Source organism: Eumetopias jubatus, unplaced genomic scaffold, assembly GCF_037043125.1.
Source record: "Eumetopias jubatus isolate StellerSeaLion01/CBP00866 unplaced genomic scaffold, mEumJub1_p1.0 scaffold_14, whole genome shotgun sequence".
NCBI classification, from domain to species: Eukaryota; Metazoa; Chordata; class Mammalia; order Carnivora; family Otariidae; genus Eumetopias; species Eumetopias jubatus.
Window position 1 is genome coordinate 20,482,060 of NW_028274820.1, and position 21,551 is coordinate 20,503,610.

General features: G+C 48.9%; 1 protein-coding gene across 1 annotated transcript in view; it reads right to left on the reverse strand.

Annotated features, from left to right (window-relative positions):
* Positions 1-2,069: 2,069 nt before the first annotated feature.
* CDHR3 (cadherin related family member 3) overlaps positions 2,070-21,551 on the reverse strand; it is a 60,976-nt gene continuing 41,494 nt past the window's right edge. Inside the window, 11 exon segments of the mRNA XM_028120297.1 lie at positions 2,070-2,556; positions 6,852-6,947; positions 6,950-7,147; positions 8,792-8,840; positions 10,613-10,644; positions 12,078-12,091; positions 14,132-14,313; positions 16,141-16,391; positions 17,645-17,816; positions 19,804-20,030; positions 21,357-21,455. Coding sequence (XP_027976098.1) covers positions 2,390-2,556; positions 6,852-6,947; positions 6,950-7,147; positions 8,792-8,840; positions 10,613-10,644; positions 12,078-12,091; positions 14,132-14,313; positions 16,141-16,391; positions 17,645-17,816; positions 19,804-20,030; positions 21,357-21,455 — 1,487 coding nt within the window. The 3' untranslated portion in view covers positions 2,070-2,389.

Here is a 21,551-nt window from a genome sequence, read left to right on the forward strand (position 1 = left end):
AAGAAAGCAGAGCTCCTGAGCGCGTTTTGCCTTGGTCTTACGATTTACAAGGATCATGTTTTCCTAACCTCAAATCAGGACTGATAATTACAGTTTGTGCTCATGGGGACTGTAGGATATACCATTTTAAGTTAGGACTGTCTCCCAAGATCTAATCACAAGGCTTTGGTTTTCCTGGACACCTCCCTCGAAGCAGACAAGTTTCCAAAGAACCTAGACTCTTTGGGGAGTCCCAGGGAACAATTTTTTTCCTACAACTCAGGTCTCCTGGTGAAAGGTATTTCATCAGAACTGGACAGTGGTCAACCCTTATCTGTGATTTTGCTTTCAGAGATTTTCATTACTTGCGGTCGACCACCGTCTGGAAGCAATGATCCTCCTTCTGGCATATGGCCAGAAGGTCGGTGGTACGTCGATGTCACAATGCCCACGCCATTCACCTCATCATTCAGGTCAGCACAAGGAGAAGTGTGAGTACAGGACAATACGAGATTTTGAGAGAGGGAGACCACAGTCACGTTTTAATGAGGTGTATATTGATATAACTGTTCCATAATTGTTCCATTTTATTATTAGTTATTGTTCGTAATCTCTGACTATGCCTATTTTATAAATTAAACTATCATAAATTTTATGTATGTATAGGAAAAATATAGTACATCTAACATTCGGTACTATCTGCCATTTCAGGCATCTATGGGGGGGTCTTGGAATGTACCCCCCACGGATGAGGGGGACTACTGTACTTTTTAGACTGAGAGCAAATCTAATGCAGTGCTTGAATGAGGTGCCTGTAACCTTTCCTGTGGCAGGACTCAGGCTCCAGACCTAGAAAATCTATGCGCGTTCCCTCTGGTTCCTCAAAGCCTGTTTGGAATATTGACAGGAAGTTCAATGCAGCAGAAACACTGAGGGGTTCTCTTTACTTCCCCAACACAAACGTGACCACCATCCCCCAATAGGGACAGATTTCACAGACTAGGCATGGGGCCAGTCGCATTTGGGAGGAACTGTTGAGTGTTCTCTGAAATAGCTGGAGCTTCCACTGACTGGCTAAACCCTGCTGGGGCGCCTGTATCTAACACGGAATAGGGCCTGAGAGAATTCAGGACTTCCTTCCTAGCTGAGACACTCATTCAAAAAATTTCCTTATACCCACCATCCTCTACCTCTGCCACCCTGGACCAAGCCACCGACATTCGTATCTGGATTAATCCAATAGCCACTTGATCGGTCTCTCTATGCCCAGCCCTGTTCCCTGCCTCCCAGAAGTCTATTCTCAAATCAGCAGAGAGATGTTTGGGTTTTTTTAAAAGATTGTATTTATTTATTTATTTATTTGAGCCGGCGGGGAGGGAGAAGGACTAGCAGATTCAGCCCAGGGCCCCCCTCAGGGCCCAATCCCATGACCCAGAGATCACCACCTGTGCGGAAACCAAGAGTCAGCCGCTTTACCAACCACGCCACCCAAGCGCCCCCAGAGAGATGCTTTTAAAACATAAATGATATCACCCCTCAAAACTCTGCAATGGCTCCCTAAAAGCCGAAGTCCTTACCAGGGTCCACAAAGCCCTATGTGATGATCATACCATCCCCCGACCCTCACCGTACACGCCCCACAGACAAACATTCCCAGCCTGTCCCCACAGATACATGTCCCCCTCCCCCACAAACACCCCTCTGCAGTCACCTCCAGTCCTTATGCTCATCACCCTGTTCCTCCTACTGATTCTCGGCTTGCCCCTGCCTTTGTATTTCCAGCCTGGAGGCTCTTCCCAGCTCCCTGCATGGCTCTTTCCCCACTTCCAGCAATTACTTCTCTCCTTACCCTGGGGGCGTTCCTTAAGCACCCTCGTTAAAGGGGCCATGCCCTCCCTCCATAACCCTGACCCTGTTCATTTTTCTCAGTGGCATTTACCACCATTAACACTTCATGCCTAGACACATGGATTATATATACACGGATACATATGTAAGATGTATAATCCATTTGTCTATCATTCCCATGGAAATAAACACAGACCAACAATATGAGAAAAGCAAAAGCTACTATTTATTCATAACTCACTACAGCAAGGAGGTCAGTCGCGCCATTCAAACTCTTGCAGAGACTCACAGGCAGGGAGAGGAGCAGGAAAGCTTTATGGTGGCACAAAGGGAAGGCTTCAGGTGTGGTCTGCTGGGGGGCTGCCAGCATGGGGAGCTGTCGGCGGGCTCACTGGAGGGGGGTGCATCTTATGTGACTGGTGAGGTGTGGATATTTGGCTTTCGGTGGTTGGTCCTCAGTTGGAAGTGGACATAAAGTTAGGGAAGCTGTCATAATTCATCAAGCCCTGGCCATCCTGGGCAGATTGGTACAGACGTTCTTGCTCACCTTCCGAGACTGTTACTAGACATAGCAATCTGGCTTCCTGCGAGCCTGACTTCCAAAAGGCTGGCGTCCTCTGCCGTTCACTGTAGACCAGGGCTCGCTTTCCCGCAGGTTGTGGGTCAGAGTTCTGTTTTTATCTACGGTCCGACCATTGTTCGTTTGTATATTCAGTCTCTCATCCTTCACTAGGATATAAACAGTAAGAACATTGTTTTTATTTACTGCTCTATCCCCAGAGCCTAAAACAGTGCCTGGTGCCTCGTAGGCACGCAGTGACTGTTTGCTATATCATAATGTTTGTCCAGGTCTAGTCAGAAACGCCGTGGCTCTGCCGCATGACCTGGGTAGCAAACCCACCGCAAGCTGGCACAATTCAATCCCAGGCTGCAGATGTTTGTTGAGTGCTTGCTACATACCCAGGAGGCTCCGTCTGGGGCTGTGGTTGTTCACTCAGGTTACACAGGACAAGCATCGGCTGCACATGGATTGAAGGCTGGGATTCTGAGTGCTTTCGCCTTTGCTCAAAATTTCTCTTCTCTCCCACTTTGAACTCATCTCTACCTTTGGGGCCCCACGGGTTCCAGGTCCTGCATTATACTCAGAGACTGCTGTGGCCCACACCTGCTTTCTCTAGCCCTGACTTCCTGGGAAACTCATTTAGTCCCCACAAAGTGCCCGTGTGGTAGCTGGTTGTCTTCTTAATGAGCTGGTTATCTTCTCAGTTGGATTATTCCCTTTTAGAGCAGGAGCCGCCTCTCACCCCCAAAACAGGTGGTCTGAGTCTCTCCCCATCCCCCCACCCCTCCTATGGTTGACCTTTTCCCTGAGCTCCGGATCAGATGTCTCTCTGGCCCCGGGACCCTGCCATTTTCTACACACGGAAGTCCCACCCGGCTCAGCGCTGCCATTCGGAGCTGTATGCTGCCCTGACAGCCCAAGACCGGGGCCCCCTACTCGGGCATCTTAACTATTTTCTGAGAAGGGCTCCCCATTAAGTCTTTTACAAAAATATTTAAATAGTTCTGAGTTATCTGTTCTTCCAGAAAGGTTTGGGTTAATTTATCTTTCAGACAGAACACTCAAGGGAGGGGGCGCCTGGGTGGCGCAGTCGGTTAAGCATCCTGACTCTTGGTTTCGCTCAGGTCATGATCTCAGGGTCGTGGGATTGAGCCCCGAGTCAGGCTCAGCCCTCAGCTTGGAGTCTGCTTGGGATTCTGTCTTTTTTCTCTGCCTCTGCCCCTCCTCCTGCTCTCACGCTTTCGCCCTCTCACTCGCTCTCTGTCAAATAAATAAATAAATCTTAAAAACACACACACACGCTCAAGGAACCAAGAAACGAATAGGCCAGAATGGTACGGGGAGTAGAATCTTTGGGGAGGGCTTATCAGCAGGCTAAGGTCAGCCGTAGCAGACAGAACGGAAGCTCCCCAAGGGCAGGGATTTGGGGCAGCTGTGTTTACTCATGAATCAACACCTGGCACACAGGAGATGCTCCATAAATATTTATTGAATGAATGGGAGTTATAAACACGCACATTAAGTTTGAAATGAGAAACGCCAAGTTTCGGTAGCGATCCTTTTCAATATTCACTCATTTTGTCGCTTTGATTTTCTCAGCCATCACAAAGCACATTCCATAAAAAAAGGCAAACGATAGAAGTACAGATGCGAAAGAGGGCTCTGAGGAGTGAAAGTGTCCATGCCTGGTTTCTGTTCACGAGCCACACATGCTTGTAACACCCTGCTTCCCACGGAGCACGACGGGAAGCTTAAACTCCGGAATTCACCACGTGGTTTCAAATCCCTCAACAATGATGGGTCCCTCTGTGGTCTAATCCCTGAACGTCTCTGCCCCAATTTATGACTCAGAAGCAGGCAACTCAAAGTTAGCTACAGAAGTCCATATGTGTTTAAGGCCTTGAAAGGGAAATGTGAGAAATTTTTCACAAGATCCATAGCACTCCCTGGCTTTATTTTATTCAGATAACTTTTTTTTTTTCCCCAAACCTGGTAAGTGTTAGAAAACAAATGGCCTCAGCCCTGGACCTCAGACTTCTGATTTCCCCCCACCCAGGAACCAAATATGCAAAGGGAAAAGCAGATTTTCTCTTGGCCAAAGAACGCCTCACCTGGGGCCACTCCTGACCCCATGTCTTGGCTTCCTCCAGGCTCCCATCTTGGGGCTTGGAAGGCAAGTGGCTCTTCCTGCCCATCACCAGGGGAGAAACTGAGCCCTCAAACAGACCCTAACCTTTGGGAAGTCCCTCCCTGTGCCTGACTTAAATCTCTTCTGGCCGAGAAGCCCAAGCCCAATTCCCTCCTGCCCTGTCATCACTGGAGAAGGGGAAACAGCTGCTCACTGCTCTCCTTTTAATCATCCTTAATGGGCTCGTAAACAGTTATTAGGTCCTCCTTCAGCCTTCTCTGAGCCTCATTTTACTTGCATTGAGGCTGAGAGCTTCTGAGGAAGGCATTTTACTCAGGGCTCCACAGACTTGTGGAGTCTTAAATGGGTAATCAGCCACTTCACCCACTTTAACCTCCACAAATGAACAGCTCTGCCTCCTTTTGCAAAATTTAAATCTATTCAAGGGAGTTCCCTGGCAACCAACCCTTATTAATAAATCACGCCTGCTCTAGGCTGGGCAGAGCATTTTTTCAATGTGTCTTTCTCTTGAGAAGTCACCCTTGCGCACAGACACACAATAAACACACAGCCGCTCCCTCAAAGTTCGGCATTTGCAGGATTGTGGGCCTGGAGAGTTCTCATCTGGCTCCCCAACTGAGATGGGGGTGTGTTGCTCTAATAGACTCTCGCTGGGCCTTTCTTGTGGTTACTGGACTAGGAACATAGCAGCTGGGGGGGGGCGGGGCAGGACATAGAGCTACAGCAAGACCTGCTCAGCCTCCACTAGGCATACACTGGAAAGTTCCATTTTCTGCTCCATCATGCTACCATTTATTTTCAGTACTGTTCATGCCCACTGGGGAAAGTCCCAGTTGTATGACTGGTTAGAGCTTCCCATTGTGTCTCCACTCTGGGCCCTGTGGTTCCCTCCAATGGCAGGAGGTAGGGGAGGAACAGGGCACAGAGGTGGGACGGTGGGTGTTGTTTTAACTTTGAGAAAGAGTGATTTCATTTCAAGAAAAACTTTAACCAGAATGGCTAAGATGAAGAGGACCGACAGCACCAAGTGTGGGCAAGGAAGTGAAGCAATTGAAACTCCCCATCGTTGCTGGTGGAAATGTACATCAGAGCCACCAACTTTGGAATTCTTGGCCGATTCCAGCAACGGCTCTGACAATTCCACTCTTAGGAATATGCTCGGAAGGAATAAGGGGTTTATGCTCAGCAAAAAACCTGCACAAGAAGGTTCATAGCGATGGGATTTATAATGGTAAAATACCGAAGCAGCCACCCAAGTGCAGAATGGATAAATAAACTGAGGCCTAGTCCTGCAATTGAAGAGGGCACACAGTAGAAGAAAACTGAATTACTAATCTATAGTGCCACATGGATGAATCTCACAGATGTGATGCTGAGCAAAAGAAGCCAGACATAGGGGGACCTAGGTGGCTCAGTCGGTTAAGCATCGACTCTTGGTTTCAGCCCGGTCATGATTTCAGGGTTGTGGGATCGAGCCCCGAGTCTGGCTCCGAGCTCAGTGGGGAGTCTGCTTGAGATTCTCTCTCCCTCTCCCTCTGCCCCTCCCCCCTTCTCTCTCTCTAAAATAAACAAATAAATCTTAAAAAAAAAAGCCAGACACAAAAGAGCATGTTCTCTGTGATTGCATTTATATGAAATTCAGAAAAGGCAAAAACTAATCTAGGATGATCAAGATCAGAATAGCGGCTGCCTCTGAGGGGAATCTATTATGAGCGGAATAGCTTAGATCCATGCACTTGATTGAATGTAAGTTATACCTTCATAAAAAATAAAATACAAGAAGATGTCCATTGTGTTTTTTTCTTCCCAGATGAATAACTATTTATTCATCCATTTTTTTTCACTGCTCTGCTTCTTTTTAAACATTTGAGGTGACTTCTGAAGGTGTGTGGCTTTGAGTGTGTTCATCAGGGAAGAAATTGGAGTGGTGCTACACTTAAGGACAGGGGATCGAGATGAAACCTGCTGTGAGGAGAGCCCTTGGTATTTATATCAGGAAGTCCTGAGCGCTTCCTATGGAGCTTCCCAGCAGTCCACACGAAGAAGAAACATGATTCCACATCCAAAAGTTAACGGTTCATCTGATCAGAGGACAGAGACCCGAGAGAAATTTCTCCCGTGCTGTCTCAGAAAAGGGCAACTATGTGTGTTTTAAACATCCCATTCGGGGCCCTGGCTCTCCGAGTCCTTCAGCCCATGTTTTCACCCCTGATGCTCCCACCCCTGCCCTCATGGGAATTAGGGTGAGGCAGCCTCCCAGAGACACTCAAGGCCCCTCCCCCGTGCTGCAATGTGGGGCCTGCACCCAGATACCTGTTGTATTCCCAGATGCAGTTTGGGGGTGGCTCGTGAGGGCTGGGTTTCTGCTCTTTGGGGTGCCTGAGCTGCCATCCTGGTTTCTGGAATGGGGGCATCCTCAGCCGGAGCTTTGCCGCTCAGCCCATCTCGCTCGCCGGTGCTCCTCGGTGGCCCAGCCTCTTCCCCAGCGACAGCTCTACTGGGAGCAGTTCCCCGGGGGTCCGGCTCTTTCCATCTTGGCATTTGGGTTGAGGGATCTTTCCACTTTCTGGCTCCCGTGTTTGAGTTGAATTCATATACTGCCCCAGTAACTAGGGGAAAAAACATATAACCACCATATAAATGAGGGAATTCAAATGCTCTCCTCCCCCATCTCTGCCTGGCTCCTTTCTTACCCCAGGGAAAGAGGAAAGGCGTGAGGAGGGGTGAGTCATGGAGAGAGGAAGCAGGCTCATGAATGGCACAATCTTCATCCGCCTGCCCTTCCTATGAGCTTTAGGACTCTGACCACACAGGTAGCAAACATCATGCCTCCCTGGAGAGAAAGGCTTAGGACAGGCTCTCGGTTGCAAGATTAGAAAAGCCACATAAATCTTGAATTCCACGTCCGCTTTGGATAAATTTGGTTCAGTTTCTAATGGGGTTACCCATTATGCTCCGATTGTCTTTTTTAAGATTTTATTTATTTTTTTGAGAGAGACAGAGCAAGAGAGCCTGAGCTGGGGGCAGGAGGGGCAGAGGGAGAAGCAGGCTCCCCGCTGGGCAGGGAGCCCGATACAGGGCTCGATCCCAGGACCCCTGGGATCATGACCTGAGCCGAAGGCAGACGCTTCATGGACTGAGCCCCCCAGGCGCCCCTGATGGGTTTGTTTTAAAAGCCCCCTAAATTCCAGACACAAGAAGGAAGCCACGGAGTAGGGAGGAAAGGACTCTGATTTTTACGTATGTTAGGTTAGCGGAGATTCGTGGACACAGACACGGAGCCTCTGTGGAGATGGTGCAAGAGAGCCGTGTGACTGAGCCAGAGCGGCGGGCACTAATCGGTGTGCTCCTTCCCATCAGTGCAGTTGGCTCCTCTCTTCCTTTTTTCCGTCTCTCAGGCACACGAAATGTCGATATGACAGCCTTGGTCCTCCCGGGCTTTTGCCCCAGAAGATGGAGTCTCAGGCGATCCCCTGCTCTTGCTATGAGTGGCCTCTCGGCAGAGGATCCCACCAGCACTTATGCTAATGTGGGCACATTATGGTAACAAGTACCTAATAATAAAGGGAAATTTAATTCCGACAGCGGCAGCAGCCTCTCCTGGAGAGGAGCCACCCTTCCGAGAAGGACCGAGCCACTTGCATGTGAGGATGGCAGGGGGCCAGCACACTTGCCTCCCGAATTTGGTTTCCTTCCCTTTATTCACATCTATAATTGAGCCTTTGTAAGTGGAGGGATGTGTGTAAAGGAGCTAAATTTGGAGCTGATTTCATGGGAGTGAGGGGAGCTCTGGAGGCCAGCTTTACCTTATGTTCATCTTGCCCACCAAGAAGAAATTCTTGGCCCTGATCTAGGGAAAAAGGGAGCCAAGCCTGCCATTTCTCCATCTCTCTCACTACCAATAGGATGGTGTTAGAAGCATTCAGAAAGGACTGGGGGAGGAGGTTGAGCTCCAAAGGGCAGGCAGAATGCACCAGTCTCCTGAGTTGGTTTGCGATTTAGGAAGGGAGGCTAGGGAGGGCGGGAGACTTTAGGTGGAAATCTGCTGAGGCCTCACACGTGGTCGGATGCTTGAGCATCTGCCAGCTCAGAGGTGATCTCCCCTGGGATGGCAGTCGGAAGGGTCAGACAACACCCTCAAACGGAGGGACAAACTGAGTTAAGGGCAGGACCTCGGATAGGGTCCTCCATGACTCTACCCACCTGGAATATGAAAAACACCTTTTGGATGGACGGCACTGCCACTTAATTACCTGGGTCGATGGCTTCTCCATCAAAGACGGAGTTCATCTGAATTGTTTCCTAAGGAGGAGAAAGAGACAGCTTCAAGCACAACCCTACACGCCCCCTGCCCTGCCGGGCTGCTCATCCTCACAGCCGGCTGCGTTCCTTACCCAGGGCCGTCTTGACCCTTGTCTACTCGCTAGGCACCGTGCTAGATGCTGGGGACACAGTAGTGAACATGACAGGTGTGGGGGCTGCCTGCACAAAGCTTGCAGTCAGTGGGAGCCCCTGCCAACAGGTGCACGACATAGAGCGATAAGGTGGACCGTGGGACTCTGGCATGCTCAGGGGACTCTGGCATGCTCGGGGCCCAGGAGGGCCAGGAGGACATCTAATCCAGCTTGGGAGGCAGGAAAGCATCCCAAGCAAATGCTATCTAAGCCGCACAGAAAGAAGAGCAGAAATGCCACACAACCCTGGCTGAGACCTCCTTTGCCTAAGTGGGATCTGTCAGGCAGGCATGCGTGGCAGGCAGAGAGAAGCACTCACGTGCTCCCATCCGTGGGCTCTGGCCCGTGTCCCCTTGCCTAGGCCAACACAGTGTTGCATCTGGGCCTGGCCTGCCTTCCCTATGCCTGGTGCTCCAGCTCCCCTCCTTCCCCTGTTCTCTGTGCCACCCTCTGGGGACCCGACCTCTGTCCCCAGGGAAACACCCCCTTCTCTCACCAGGTGCCCTCCGGAGGTGCCCTTCTTTAGCATGCTAATGAGGATGATGTTTGGAGTCTGGGGGGTTCTCATCACACCAGCCATCATCCACGCACTGACCCACGGCTCCCCAACTCCCACGACAGAGGAAATGGAGACCATATGGGTTTTATGCATTTGAACAGTTCAGCAGCTACACTTTTTATGGTCATGGGGATTTACTTATTTAATTAATTTAATACATATTTCTAAAGTGCTCTCTGAGTGGCATCACCAAGGGGACTTGCCTTAGACACTAAGACTAAGGAGATAAGAGATCCCCTCTTCCTCCCGAGTGTAGACAGGCCTGTCCGATAAGCACTTAGGTGATGGACCTGAAGCAGAAATTCTGGAGCACTGGATAGTGTTTGTCATTGTGCGTATCATTCCCCCCATTTATGGGTCTTGGATCATAACAGAAACTTATTATCAGGGGGTGAGGGAGACTGGAGGGGTCACCCTCAAGTTCTGTCACTTCCCAGTGGGCAGATCAGGTTCAGTAAAGAAAAACAAGGAGGTAAGGGTGGAGGGCAGCGGGAAGACTCCCCAGCTATCTTGTCACACTTGGCATTTGCGTGACTCTTAACAGTTCTCAAGGTAGTTCCTCACCTGCGACCCTGGGGCATGTGTTCTCACTCCCATTTTACAGATGAGGAATCTAAAGCTTAAAGAGGCTGAGGGAGTCTGCAAGGTCATATGCTCAAGTGGGCCAGAGCCCACCCCTGGACCAAGCTGTGCCCCATCTCCCTTGCTTTTCTGCAAGGTTGTGGAACAGTGAAGAAAAAATAAATATCACCGAAGGCTGAGGCTCCATTTCTGGTCTTTAAGGCAACTCACTCTCCTGGAGAGCTGGTGTAGATAATAAACACCACTATTCAATATTTATGAAATCCACTTCTTCTGCAAATATATCAGCAGACATGTTCAGTGGAGGGAACAAATTCTATCAGGAGCTCGTCACACAGCAATCTGTTCCAGTGGCCAAATACAAGCATCTCCCTGAATGATAAACACTCCCACAAGGCTGTGGCAGGGTCTGCCTGAGAGGGCGGGAGTGGCTCGCCACACGTCACCCAATCCAGGTGCCCCGTGGCCACCACACTTACCACCAAAACCTCTGGCTTTGTAGTCTTCATCTCTGCAAGGAAAAGAACAGATAGAAGTGAAGCTCCTTGGACACTAAATTGACCTTGAAATTCTACCTCCACAGTGGGATTTCTCTTAAACAGGCTTTTGAACTTAGTATTGCAGACAGGACAAGGAATTCTCTGTAGAAATGTTTATTGACAGTTTTCTACCTTCTCAGAAAAATACACACCCACACACATGCACACACATAATAATAATATACAGAATTTGTTTTTGAATGTTACTCTTTTCCCAATTTATTGCTCTTACTGGACCTGGGTAATTAGCTTTTCACTGAAAGATAAGAAAGGTCCAGTTGATACATTTGTTCATAACGTGAGGATTCTTTGAATCCATTCCCTATGCCCTTTTAAAAAGTAACTAGGGTGGGTGACAGTCTGTGAGGACCTCATTAAAATCATTTCATTTGATATGATCAATAACCATTACAATCAAATTTCTAACCCTGCTTAGTGCCTTGTGCATATCAGCCACACACGCCTATGGATTGAGTGATTAAAGCAATCTTTTTTGGGGCGCCTGGGTGGCTCAGGCCATTAAGCGACTGCCTTCCGCTCAGGTCATGATCCTGGAGTCCCAGGATCGGGTCCCGCATCGGGCTCCCTGCTCCGTGGGGAGTCTGCTTCGCCCTCTGACCCTCCCCCCTCTCTACCCTCTCTCTCTTTCTCACTCTCTGTCTCTCAAATAAGTAAATACAGTCTTTAAAAAAAAAAAAAGCCATCTTTTTTTTTTTTTAAACACACTTTCCAATCCTCTGTCCCGTCTCTCCCCATAGCCTGGATTTCCCTCCAGGCAGCAACTTTCCGGGCTTGGGTCTGTCACCCCCTTAGGCTTGGCGTCCTTATTCAGATGAGAATTTGCTCAACTCACCAGCGCCTCAACTCTCCCCGCCCATCGGACTGCACCCCACCCCCCTTTCCGACTTGCCTGACCCAAATAACTTGTGAAAATGATCAAATCCGTTACAATCTGAGAATAAAGTGTCATTTGTTCTTGCAAAAGAGGCATGTGTCCAATACAGAGCATTCGCTGTCCTCGGGAGCGGGCCCGCCCCTCCCTGTGCAGCAGCAAGTAGATACTGTCTGTGTTTCACTCCCAGAGAATTCGTCACTCCTGGCCGACTTGGCGGGGAACAGACCTCTAGGTGTCTCAGTTCAGCTGGCTGGAGGCAAGTCTGGGTAGGAAACAGGCAGGACTCAGAGAGATCTGAGCGCCTAATGGCACCATGCGCCTTGCCCTTTCCTTTCTCCGTCTACATCTGACCTCTCATTTCAGCCACAGCAGACGCGACTGAAAACACACTGAGGCAGAACTGCACCCCGATTCTCTGCTGAGTTGGAACCCTTTTATTTAGTACAAGAAAGCAAGCAAAACCCAACAACAGTGACAGCCACGAACAAAGGGACTAGGCATGGTACATACCTCCTTTCTTCACCCTGTGGGAAAAAACAAGAGAGGGACAAGAATTAACCTGAAAGTATTCTGCTCTGGTTCACATATAATAACTTGGAGCCTTGGGGCAACTGTGTTCCTTGGGATTCAGGGATTGATTAAAAGAGGGGCCAGGCTTGGGGACTAAATAAAATGAAGGCTGGGCTCCCACCCCTGCTCCAAACAAAGCAGCTCCATCACTGTTGGTGTGGGACTTAAGAGGTTCTAGGAGTTTGATAAGTTTGAAAACTATTGCCTTATAGAACTTGAGGGAATGTATTTTCTCTGACAGCACAGGTGAGGGCATGACCAGCAGGTCTGGCAATTCTTCCCGCCTCCTTTTTCTCCCCGGTAGCCACCTTGAGCAGAAGGCTTGGCTCACAGCAGGAAGCTTCAAGGGCTGGCAGTTAAACCCTGTTTTCCTATAACAGGAAGACCTGGACTTGGATGCCAAGCCCCTTCCCAGGATAACCTTGGGTTCCATAATTCTGTGACTCTAATTTTCTTCTTTGCTGTTGGACAAACGTTGCCTGCCATATGGTACACCTAATTTCCAGAGAGGCCAGGCCTGAGCCTGTTATTACTAACTAGTTTTTCTTTTTTAAGTCAACCATGTTGGAAACGATTAATATTTAGGATGTAAGTTAAGGCAACCAAGTTCAAGGTACACGGAACCATAAATTGCTTGAGAGTTGCAGTGTCTAATGGATGACTACCTTTACGAACTTCTGTCCAAACCCCATTACGGAGCACCACCATCCTTACAAGCTTAAGCGTCACTCTTTTGGAACCATTTTTTTCTCCCAAATCAATTTGTGAGTAGAACCCAAACAAAAATGCCTCTTTTAATTTCAGCAGATGCTCACGGATTTCTTACCTTGAAGTCAAGGTTGCCAATAGCAACAAACTTCCCCAATAAATATGGCAAAATGCAATGCACATCTTTATGCTAATGCCTTATACTTTGGTAGAGTCTTTTCATCCACAGATTTTAAGTTATTCGACAGTACTAGTTAATCTTCAAAACACCTTTAAAAGGCATAGGAAGTCTCATCACTCCCTTGTGGTGCCAAAACTCAGGTTCCAACATCCTGAGATACTTCAGCATAGAGCTAAACTTGGAACCTAGAATCCTGAGCTCACGGGGACTCAGCCACAAAAAAAAATAATGCAACAAGACTCAACAAACACTATATTAAGCATTTACTCAACATCAGGAACCCTGCTAAGTGCTTCCTTTACCTTTGTCATTTGACTGTTTACTTTTCAAATAAGGAATTGAGATTCACAAAGGTTGCCATTTGTCTGAGGCCATATGGAAAATGGTGAGCCCAGAGCCGAAACAGGCCTTGTCTCTCTCCAAAGCCCCAGGAGCAGAACCATCATGCTGTCGTGGGGGGACCTTCTGAGACTCGAGAAACTGGGCTAGGGAAGCTTGGAACAATGACGTGCTCTCTCCATTTCACTCCAGTGTCTCACTTCAGCGGAGTACATGGTAAGAGGCACGTGAGTGAGCAGGAGGGAACAGGAGGGAGGGGAAACAGGCCTCTGCTTCCAGCCCTGGGGAGTGAAAGATTGGGGTCACATGCAAAAGAACAACGATAATTTAGTCACACAAAAGCCCAGTGAGTCACTGGAGCCAAAAGCTTAATTCCCTTAGCAGTTTTCTGTGCTTTCTCTAATTCCCTCCCATCCTTTAAATATTCTACAAATACCAGCACAGTATATCCTATCACTACTCACAACCAGGCTTTTTCTCTTCTGAGGCTTTTATCCAGGGCAAGTTCACCGGAGGAGGAAGCCCCATTTCACTGAGGATGTTTCAAGGACAGGGCAGGTGCCATGGAAAACCAGGCCCAGTAGGTGATGCAGAGGGTACCAGGACGCTCGGCGAGCCATCCCCCCACTGACTTCTCCTTCCTTCACTCCAGGCTCCCTCTCTGCCCTGGAGAGAAATCTAATTCCTTCCATTCCCTCTCCTGACATCACTGGCAGCAGTGGCCTAAAGGAAGTGGTGGAAAGGGCCCAGCCCACTGATAACTTACGGAAGTTTCTTGGGCTTCCCAGTCTTGCGGGGACAGTGTCTGTGGATGGCTTTGGCCAACAGGACAAACAGGGATCCCAGGAGGCCCAGGAGCAATATGGAGCCCAAAGTGATGACAAAAGGCACATACCACGCTGATGGAGAATAAACGTTTTTTCTCCGGACCTGGTAGATGACCCTGGGCTTGAATGACAGAGGGGGGCAGGTGAGCCATTTTTGACATCAGCACTCTCGTGTCAAGTGTTGGTTCTGCTCTTTGTTCTTGCTCTATACACGGGGGCATCCATGTGCTCACAGTTCTTGCTGCTTCAACCCATCAGCTTATTTATAGTCTTTCCAAGCACCCAGGAGATCAAAACCCAGAAAATTTAGGGAACTGAAAAGCAACTCCAGACCTATTTTTACTCTTTCTTCCCCTTCCCAAACGCTAAAAATCCCATTGGCTTTTTTCCCTGCCAAATCATGGCATAACCCTGGGACGAATATAGCCATTGTCTCTCACTGGGAAAGCATGCGCCACGAAAGCTGTTCTTTTAACACTTTATAGGCTTTGCAGTGTCCCCTCGCAGCAAGCCGCACAGCCAGATCACACAGGGCTGTCGGCACAGCAGAACCTCAAGCTTGGCATTTGCTTCCTGGAGAAGAAGACTGTACCAAACAAGGTATGGAGATTTGGGGGCTGGAGATGTCACCATCGGGTCACCATGTAAGCCCCAGGAAGGTGGCAGCTCCTTACTCAAGGGAGCCTACTGGCTCCTACCACCAGCGAAAGCCCTTAAGATCATCTTATGTCTCCGTTCGTTGGGGTAATATTGACTCCAGCACACGGGAGATGAACACGGACCAGCTCATGGTAGGACTTGGACAAACAGAATTTGACCACTGGTCACAGGTAGCTAAGGTTCTGATGACTTCTCCTCTGGCACACTGCACGTGTGGGGCTGCCTCCTAAGGGCACAACTTTCCCTAGGAGCAGGAGGAAAGGGGGCAAAAGAGTTAGAGTCCTTCCAAGGAGCAGGAGGAGATAATCCTATTGTCAGACTCCGAGACTCTCTCCCTTCCTTCATCACACTGGTTTTATGGGCACTTGCTTGTTTGCTTCCTACTGTCTCCTACAATCTGTAGTTAATGAATGAATTTGGCTACCTGTTTGTCATCTGTCTCCCTCTCTAGATCGGCAGCTCTCAAACTTTAGAGCACATCAGAATCCCCTTGGAGGCTTATTAAAAACACAGATTCCTGGGTCCTACTCCCAGAGCTTCTGATCCAGTAGTTCTGGGGATGTGGCTGAGGACTCCAGGTTCTGGTATCCTTCCCTAGAGGTCATGGTGATGATCACAACTTCAATATTCTGGGGTGGGTCTAAGAATTTGCAGTTCTAACAGGTTTCCAGGTGGTGCTGTTGCTGATGGCCTGGGGATCACTGACTTACTGGAAGCTCCATGACAGCAGAGATCATTTTTGGCTTGTCCACCAAAGAGCTTGGCATATTATAGGTATTCAGTCGATATTTGTAGATTGAACCAATGAATTTTTTGGAGTGGGGGTGGGGAGTAGGGTACAGATTGGTGCATAGGGACTCTTCAAAAGAAGTGGAGAAGAGCATAAAACCAGCTACCCGCCTTCATGGACATTGACTTGCAATGATCTTTCAGAGCAAGCACAGAAGGGATTGTGAAGGAAGCTGCTGGCCACACGTCCATGAAAATTGGCTCCTGTGCCACAAGCACCACACGTGGTCAATACCTGATCTATCACAAGTCAGTGCAGAAATGCACATTCTTCTTTAGCAACATAGGAAAGCTAATGGTTCTACAAATCCAAGGTCTCACTCAGATCTTTGTCTACCACCCAGTGACTACTCCAGTCCAGCCCATAGTTGGCATTCCTGGCAACATCCTAACACCTCAACTCTTTTCAGCCCATCCCATATTTCTCCTGGGTCAAGGGGCTCCATCGATGTACATCACAAGGGACGTATCTGGGGAGTCCAGGTCCCAAAGCCCTTACCCTGGCGGTTGTGGTGACAGCTGTGGTGGGGTGAGGAATGACGCTAATACTCAGCGTTACCGTCCCTGTTTCAACGTGAGCCTGAGCTTTCTTCCTGCCAGACAGCAAGTTGTCATCAGTTATGTAGACAAGTAGTTTGTAGTCCCAGATCTTGTCAAGCCCACTGGCATAGTCGAAGCGTGTCGCAAGGAGCAGACTTGTAACGTTGGACCCAGCGTTGGGAGAGAAGGTGAAATGACTGTTGATGTTGCCTAAATGCGATGTGATACAAGGATTTGGGGAAAAGAAGGAAAAGAGAGTGAGAAAGGGGTTTAGAAGAAAACTTCATTCCATCATCTCCTCAAACATCCACGCCTCAGGTGTCAACCGTGTTTCTGACACACCAGCGCCAGGTCGGTGATAGGCTATGGGCCGAATTCACTCCATTGCCTTTGGCGGAACCTGGCTGGCCACCCTGGTGGTGCCTCCTGGCCCGGCCTGGGTTGCAGTCCCAGGTCCTCCCGCATCCACCCCACACCCGCCTCCCCCACAGCTAGGTTGGGGCTCGAGGCTCACAGCTTCGCGTTCCCCGGGGCAGAAAGGCTGCCACCCAAGCCGTCCTCGCTCAGTCCTCTGGTGGCTCCAGACTCATTACCGACAGCAAACCAGTAAATGGAGCAGGAGATGATGCAGTTTGTACTCCCTTAGCAGCGAAGAGCTCCATAAAGGCCTGAGGGTTCTCAGTATGGATTCTTTCCATCTTTGGCAACTGCCATGTGGAGGCGGTCCCTGCCTCTGGGTTTTGCGACACCGCCTGCTCGAGGCTCCCTACCGTTGGAGTTCCCGCTCCGCCAGGGCTCAGCGGGCAGCCGAGATGGATTTTTACTCTTTCACATGGAATTGCTCTGCCTGTTTGGGTTTCAATCTCTGTCCCCAGCCCTTCATTAGATGAGTTATTTTGGTCTCATTTCCAGTGAGGGTGCTCTCCCCCCCCCCCACAGTGGTATATTTTTAAAGAGAGAAAGTGAATGGAGTAAAAGAGAATTCCTGAGGACACGTTTCAAAATGCATTTAATCTATTTAATCTATTATTATCCAGAGAGAAGACTGGGATTCCCCACCCCCACTACAAGCTGGCAGGAAAAGAGGCGGTTGAGGAGGGGGACCAAAAAATTTAAACTACGCTAATATGGTTCACGCACCGTGATGGATGGGAATTGTGGAGGGTGGGGGATGCCATCTGTGGGGTTCACTCTTCCTTGAGCCTTTGGGCAACCACGGATGGGAGTCTGGGAAGAGTTAGGTGAGACGGAGAAGCCAAAGGACTTGGAGGCACAGGGCCATTACATTCTTCAACCTAGCTTCCCTCATTCAAAATACCCCCGACACACACACACACACACACACACACACACACACACACACACACACACACTGTGCTCCAATCAATATACGAGCACAGACCCCCTTCTCCCTAAACGGCTGCTAAGGCCTCCAACACCAAGAGCCCTTGGAAACTGTGTACCTGGGCCCATGGAGTAACGAAACGACCTGGGGCTGGAATCAAGGTCGGTACACGTCAGCTTGAAATTTTGAATGTTTGTGCCAACTTTCAGATCCATGGGGATGGCCAAGAAATAAGAGTTTGGGGTACAAATCGGCTTTTCATCATTTTCTCCAAGGATGTTCACAGTCACCTAGAACAGCAAGAAGGTGGCCATGGTTAACAGCTAAAGCTCACGGAGAACTTACTGTATGCCAGGCACTGGGCTGGGTGCTTTTGGTGGACCAGCTCATGGAACCTCCCCTGAGCTAGATGATATGATTATTCCCATTCTCCAGATGAGGAAACTGAGGCTGAGGGAGATTAGGTAGTGGACCTCAGGCCGTTCCATTTGGTGAGCAGCACAGTTCAGGCAATTTGAGCTCAGGTCTGTCCCACTCCAAGTCCTGGTCTATTACCCTCTGGTGTGTGTGTGTGTGTGTGCGCTCATGGGCATAATATATATATACACATTCACATACCACCCCCCACATGCACCTAGAAGCATGGGCTCATCCCCACGTGATGCAGAGTTGTTTTTCCAGTAAGGAAGACGAATGTACAGTGACCCCCTATAGTTCCTTGCCCATCGCCCTTGCAGATTGGAAGTTCTGTCTTTAACTCTGGAATATAGAACAATGGTTCTCAGCTCTGGCTCCACTTTGTAGGCCCACTCCAGACCAGGTGAACTGAACTCTCAGGAGGGTGGGGCCCAGGCACTTTTGTAAGTGTTCTCCAGCTGATTCTAATATGCAGCCATGGTTGAGAACCACCAGGATAGAAGGAGTCGACCTGGCTGAGCTGGGACCTCATCTGTGACCTGGGCTATGGGCACCGCACGAAGCCAGTGGCCTAAGCTGCCACAAGCAGAAGCTAGCGTCTTCTGTTTCATCATCATCTTTTATGCTTGGTGACTTGAAGTACGGACTGGGACGCCTGCCAGCGTGCAATCATAGAATGTCAGCCCTGGAAGGGACTTACGTGATCATCACCCTTTTTAAAGGCTTATGAATTTTGAGTCGTGTTCATTCTACCTTTGAAATTTGGGGATTTCAGCTATTTCTGAGCCCGGGAATAAATTGAAATGTTCACTCCAGTTAGCTCCCAAAGTGGAGTCCATTCATTTTTCTCAAAAACCCAGCCTAACAAACACGACAATTATCTTCAGCTTAGCACGTCTTTTGCTCAGCAAGCAATGTCGAGCCTCGCACATCATTAAAAACATGTCCTATTAATTCAAAGCCAGTCATCAGAGGAACTGGACTGTTCAGGCGATGGGTTATTAGGTGACTCTCCATTTAAGAGAGAGAGAAATTGGGACACAAAGATAAGCGTTGCTCAGACCCCCTTGGAAAATTGGGATTAAAGTTGAGACATGAACTCCATCTCTGGATTGAACCAGTCGTTCTCTGTATCACACGGGGCTGCGTGCCACTGGCCAAGAGTTCATTTTGCCTTCATTTTATTAATGGGAAAGACCAAGAAATAGTTCCGTCTTTGTGGCCATCGTATTATCTCCAGATAATCATAACCATGGACAGCACAACCCTATTAAACCCTTGTTACTCAAAGTGTGGCCTCAGACCAGCTGCATCAGCACCACTTGGAAGTGTGTTAGAAATGCAGATTCCAAGGCCCGCTTAGACGTGCCGACTCAGCGTCTACATTTAACCAGATGCGCAACACCACGGTTGAGAAGCAGCATAACCCTGGGTCAAGCCACATCATATGAAGGTCTACCCTATCTGATATGATTCGGGAGGGGTAGGAACATGGCAAAACTACGCATAGCGACGAAACCACACCACACTTCTGGAAGCATGCATCTCACTGCTAGCCCACTGCCAAAGTGAAGGGAGATCTAAAGGGTAACAGGGGGAAGCCGGCTGTGCAGAGTGGTCATCAATCTTGGCACACCTCCCAGCCACCCACAAACTTGGGCCTACAGATGCCAATCTTTATTTCCTAGGCTCTGCTAGCTGTGTCCAAGTGTGTCGTCCTGGACACTAGTCATTTCCCCTTACATCTGCGGGATGGGCCCCGTTAAGATTCCTTATTGCTACAGCCACACCTGGAAGGTGCCAGAAAGATCCTAAGTCAACCGGTTGGGCTGGTGTGAACACACCCACGGCCCCACTCACAGTGACTGAGCTGCTGTCCTCGACGTTGGTGGCCTGGATTCTGAGAATATAGATGGGGGTTGTTTCGTAGTCTGCTTTCGTCACCAGCTGGAGTTCTCCTGTCTGGGGATTGATCCAAAATATGTTTGGGTACTGGAGGCTGGCTCCTCCCATGGAGATGGAGTACATGATGCTGCTCTGGGGGAAGTCTTTATCGGTGGCATGCACTAGTCCCACCCGGGTTCGAGCTGGAAGGATAAAGTACCTGAGATTAGTCCTGCTTTGAAGGGGCGGGGTGCAGGAGGGGAGACTCCAGGAGCACACATTCCCATCACCATGGGCAGGAAGACTTTTGGAGGTCTCTTTGCTGTTCATACACTGTATGTTTTATGTCTTCAAGTCTATTAAAATCAAATTATGCTAATGAGCCTGTACCAGGTAACTGGCCCTATGATCCAAGCCATAGAGTAAGGCGTTCCCAGGACCCTGGGATCATGACCTGAGCCAAAGGCAGACACTTAACCGACCAAGCCACCCAGGCGTCCCTAGAGTATAGAATTTTAAAGACTGCTCTATTTTGCTTATTTTACAAAGCTTGTTGGTGGGGCTGCTGGAGTTCTGGCTGGCTTGTTCTGTGGCTCTTTCTCATACATTGCACTCCTCAAGGGCAGAAACCTCTCATTTAACTAACTGTATAGCTCCAGAGCCAAGTACTTGACCCACAGTAGGTGATCAATAATCATAATAAGATCTGTGAAGAATAAGAAGCTTGCTTATTCTTAAAATGCCTGCTGCATTTGTTATTCACTGGATGAGGCATAAGGAATTAAAAGCATTCTCTTTCAGAACCTTTTTGCCCTTTGTTTAAAACTTAACGCCAGGAAATGGAGACCATTCTCAAGACAGAAACTAATATGGAGAGATCCTTTTAGAGGGAGTGTTTGGGTTGGTTGGTTGGTTGGCTAAATAAGAAGAGGAAGTATCCATGAGTTAAGGATCAAAAGTGGGGCTGAATGGGATTATACTAGAGTTAAGGGTCCCACCTTGAAGTCAGGGGAGTTGGGGAGAAGCTGAAGCTGAAAGAGGGGAAGAACCCACAGAAATCGAGATGTGAACAGAGGGCACAAAAGAGGCCTCCAGGGAATCCCGTTATGGGCGAGAAAACGTCTTCATTTTGTTTTTAAACGAAGGAAATCTACAAATGGGAAATCTGTTCTCTATTTTTAAATTTCCATTGTCTGCGCGAGCGGGATAAAAATCACAGTGGAGACCGAGGGAAAACTTAGGCCACAAAAAGGGAAGATGAGCGGAATCAGGCACGCAGACAAAGAAGCAATCAGGGCTTCAGAGAAACGCAGCTTAAACAACAGTTTTCCAAAATCCAGGTTTCACCTGAAGAGCTCCTCAGCAGTGAGGACAATTTAAAAAGAAATAAGAGATGAAATAAACACGAATGAGCTGTGAGTTGCCGTGCACAACACCACTCAGGGCCCCTGAGCGGAAGGCGGTTTCTGCTCCGTGGAATGAAGGAGTCCATCAGGAGCCCTGGGATCTGTGTCCTGTCAGCTCCTTACCTGGCCTTAATTCTGACACCTCAAATACGTAGGACGGCCTGTCAAAGGCAAGAGGAAACTCATTTTCGGGCTTTGTGCAGATATAAATGTGGATGTTGTCTGAAAGCAGAGATAGAAAAAAAAAAATTAAATTGCAACACCCCCCTCTCACACATGTGTTTATTCACCATTTTTAAAGCACCCGCCGTGTCCCAG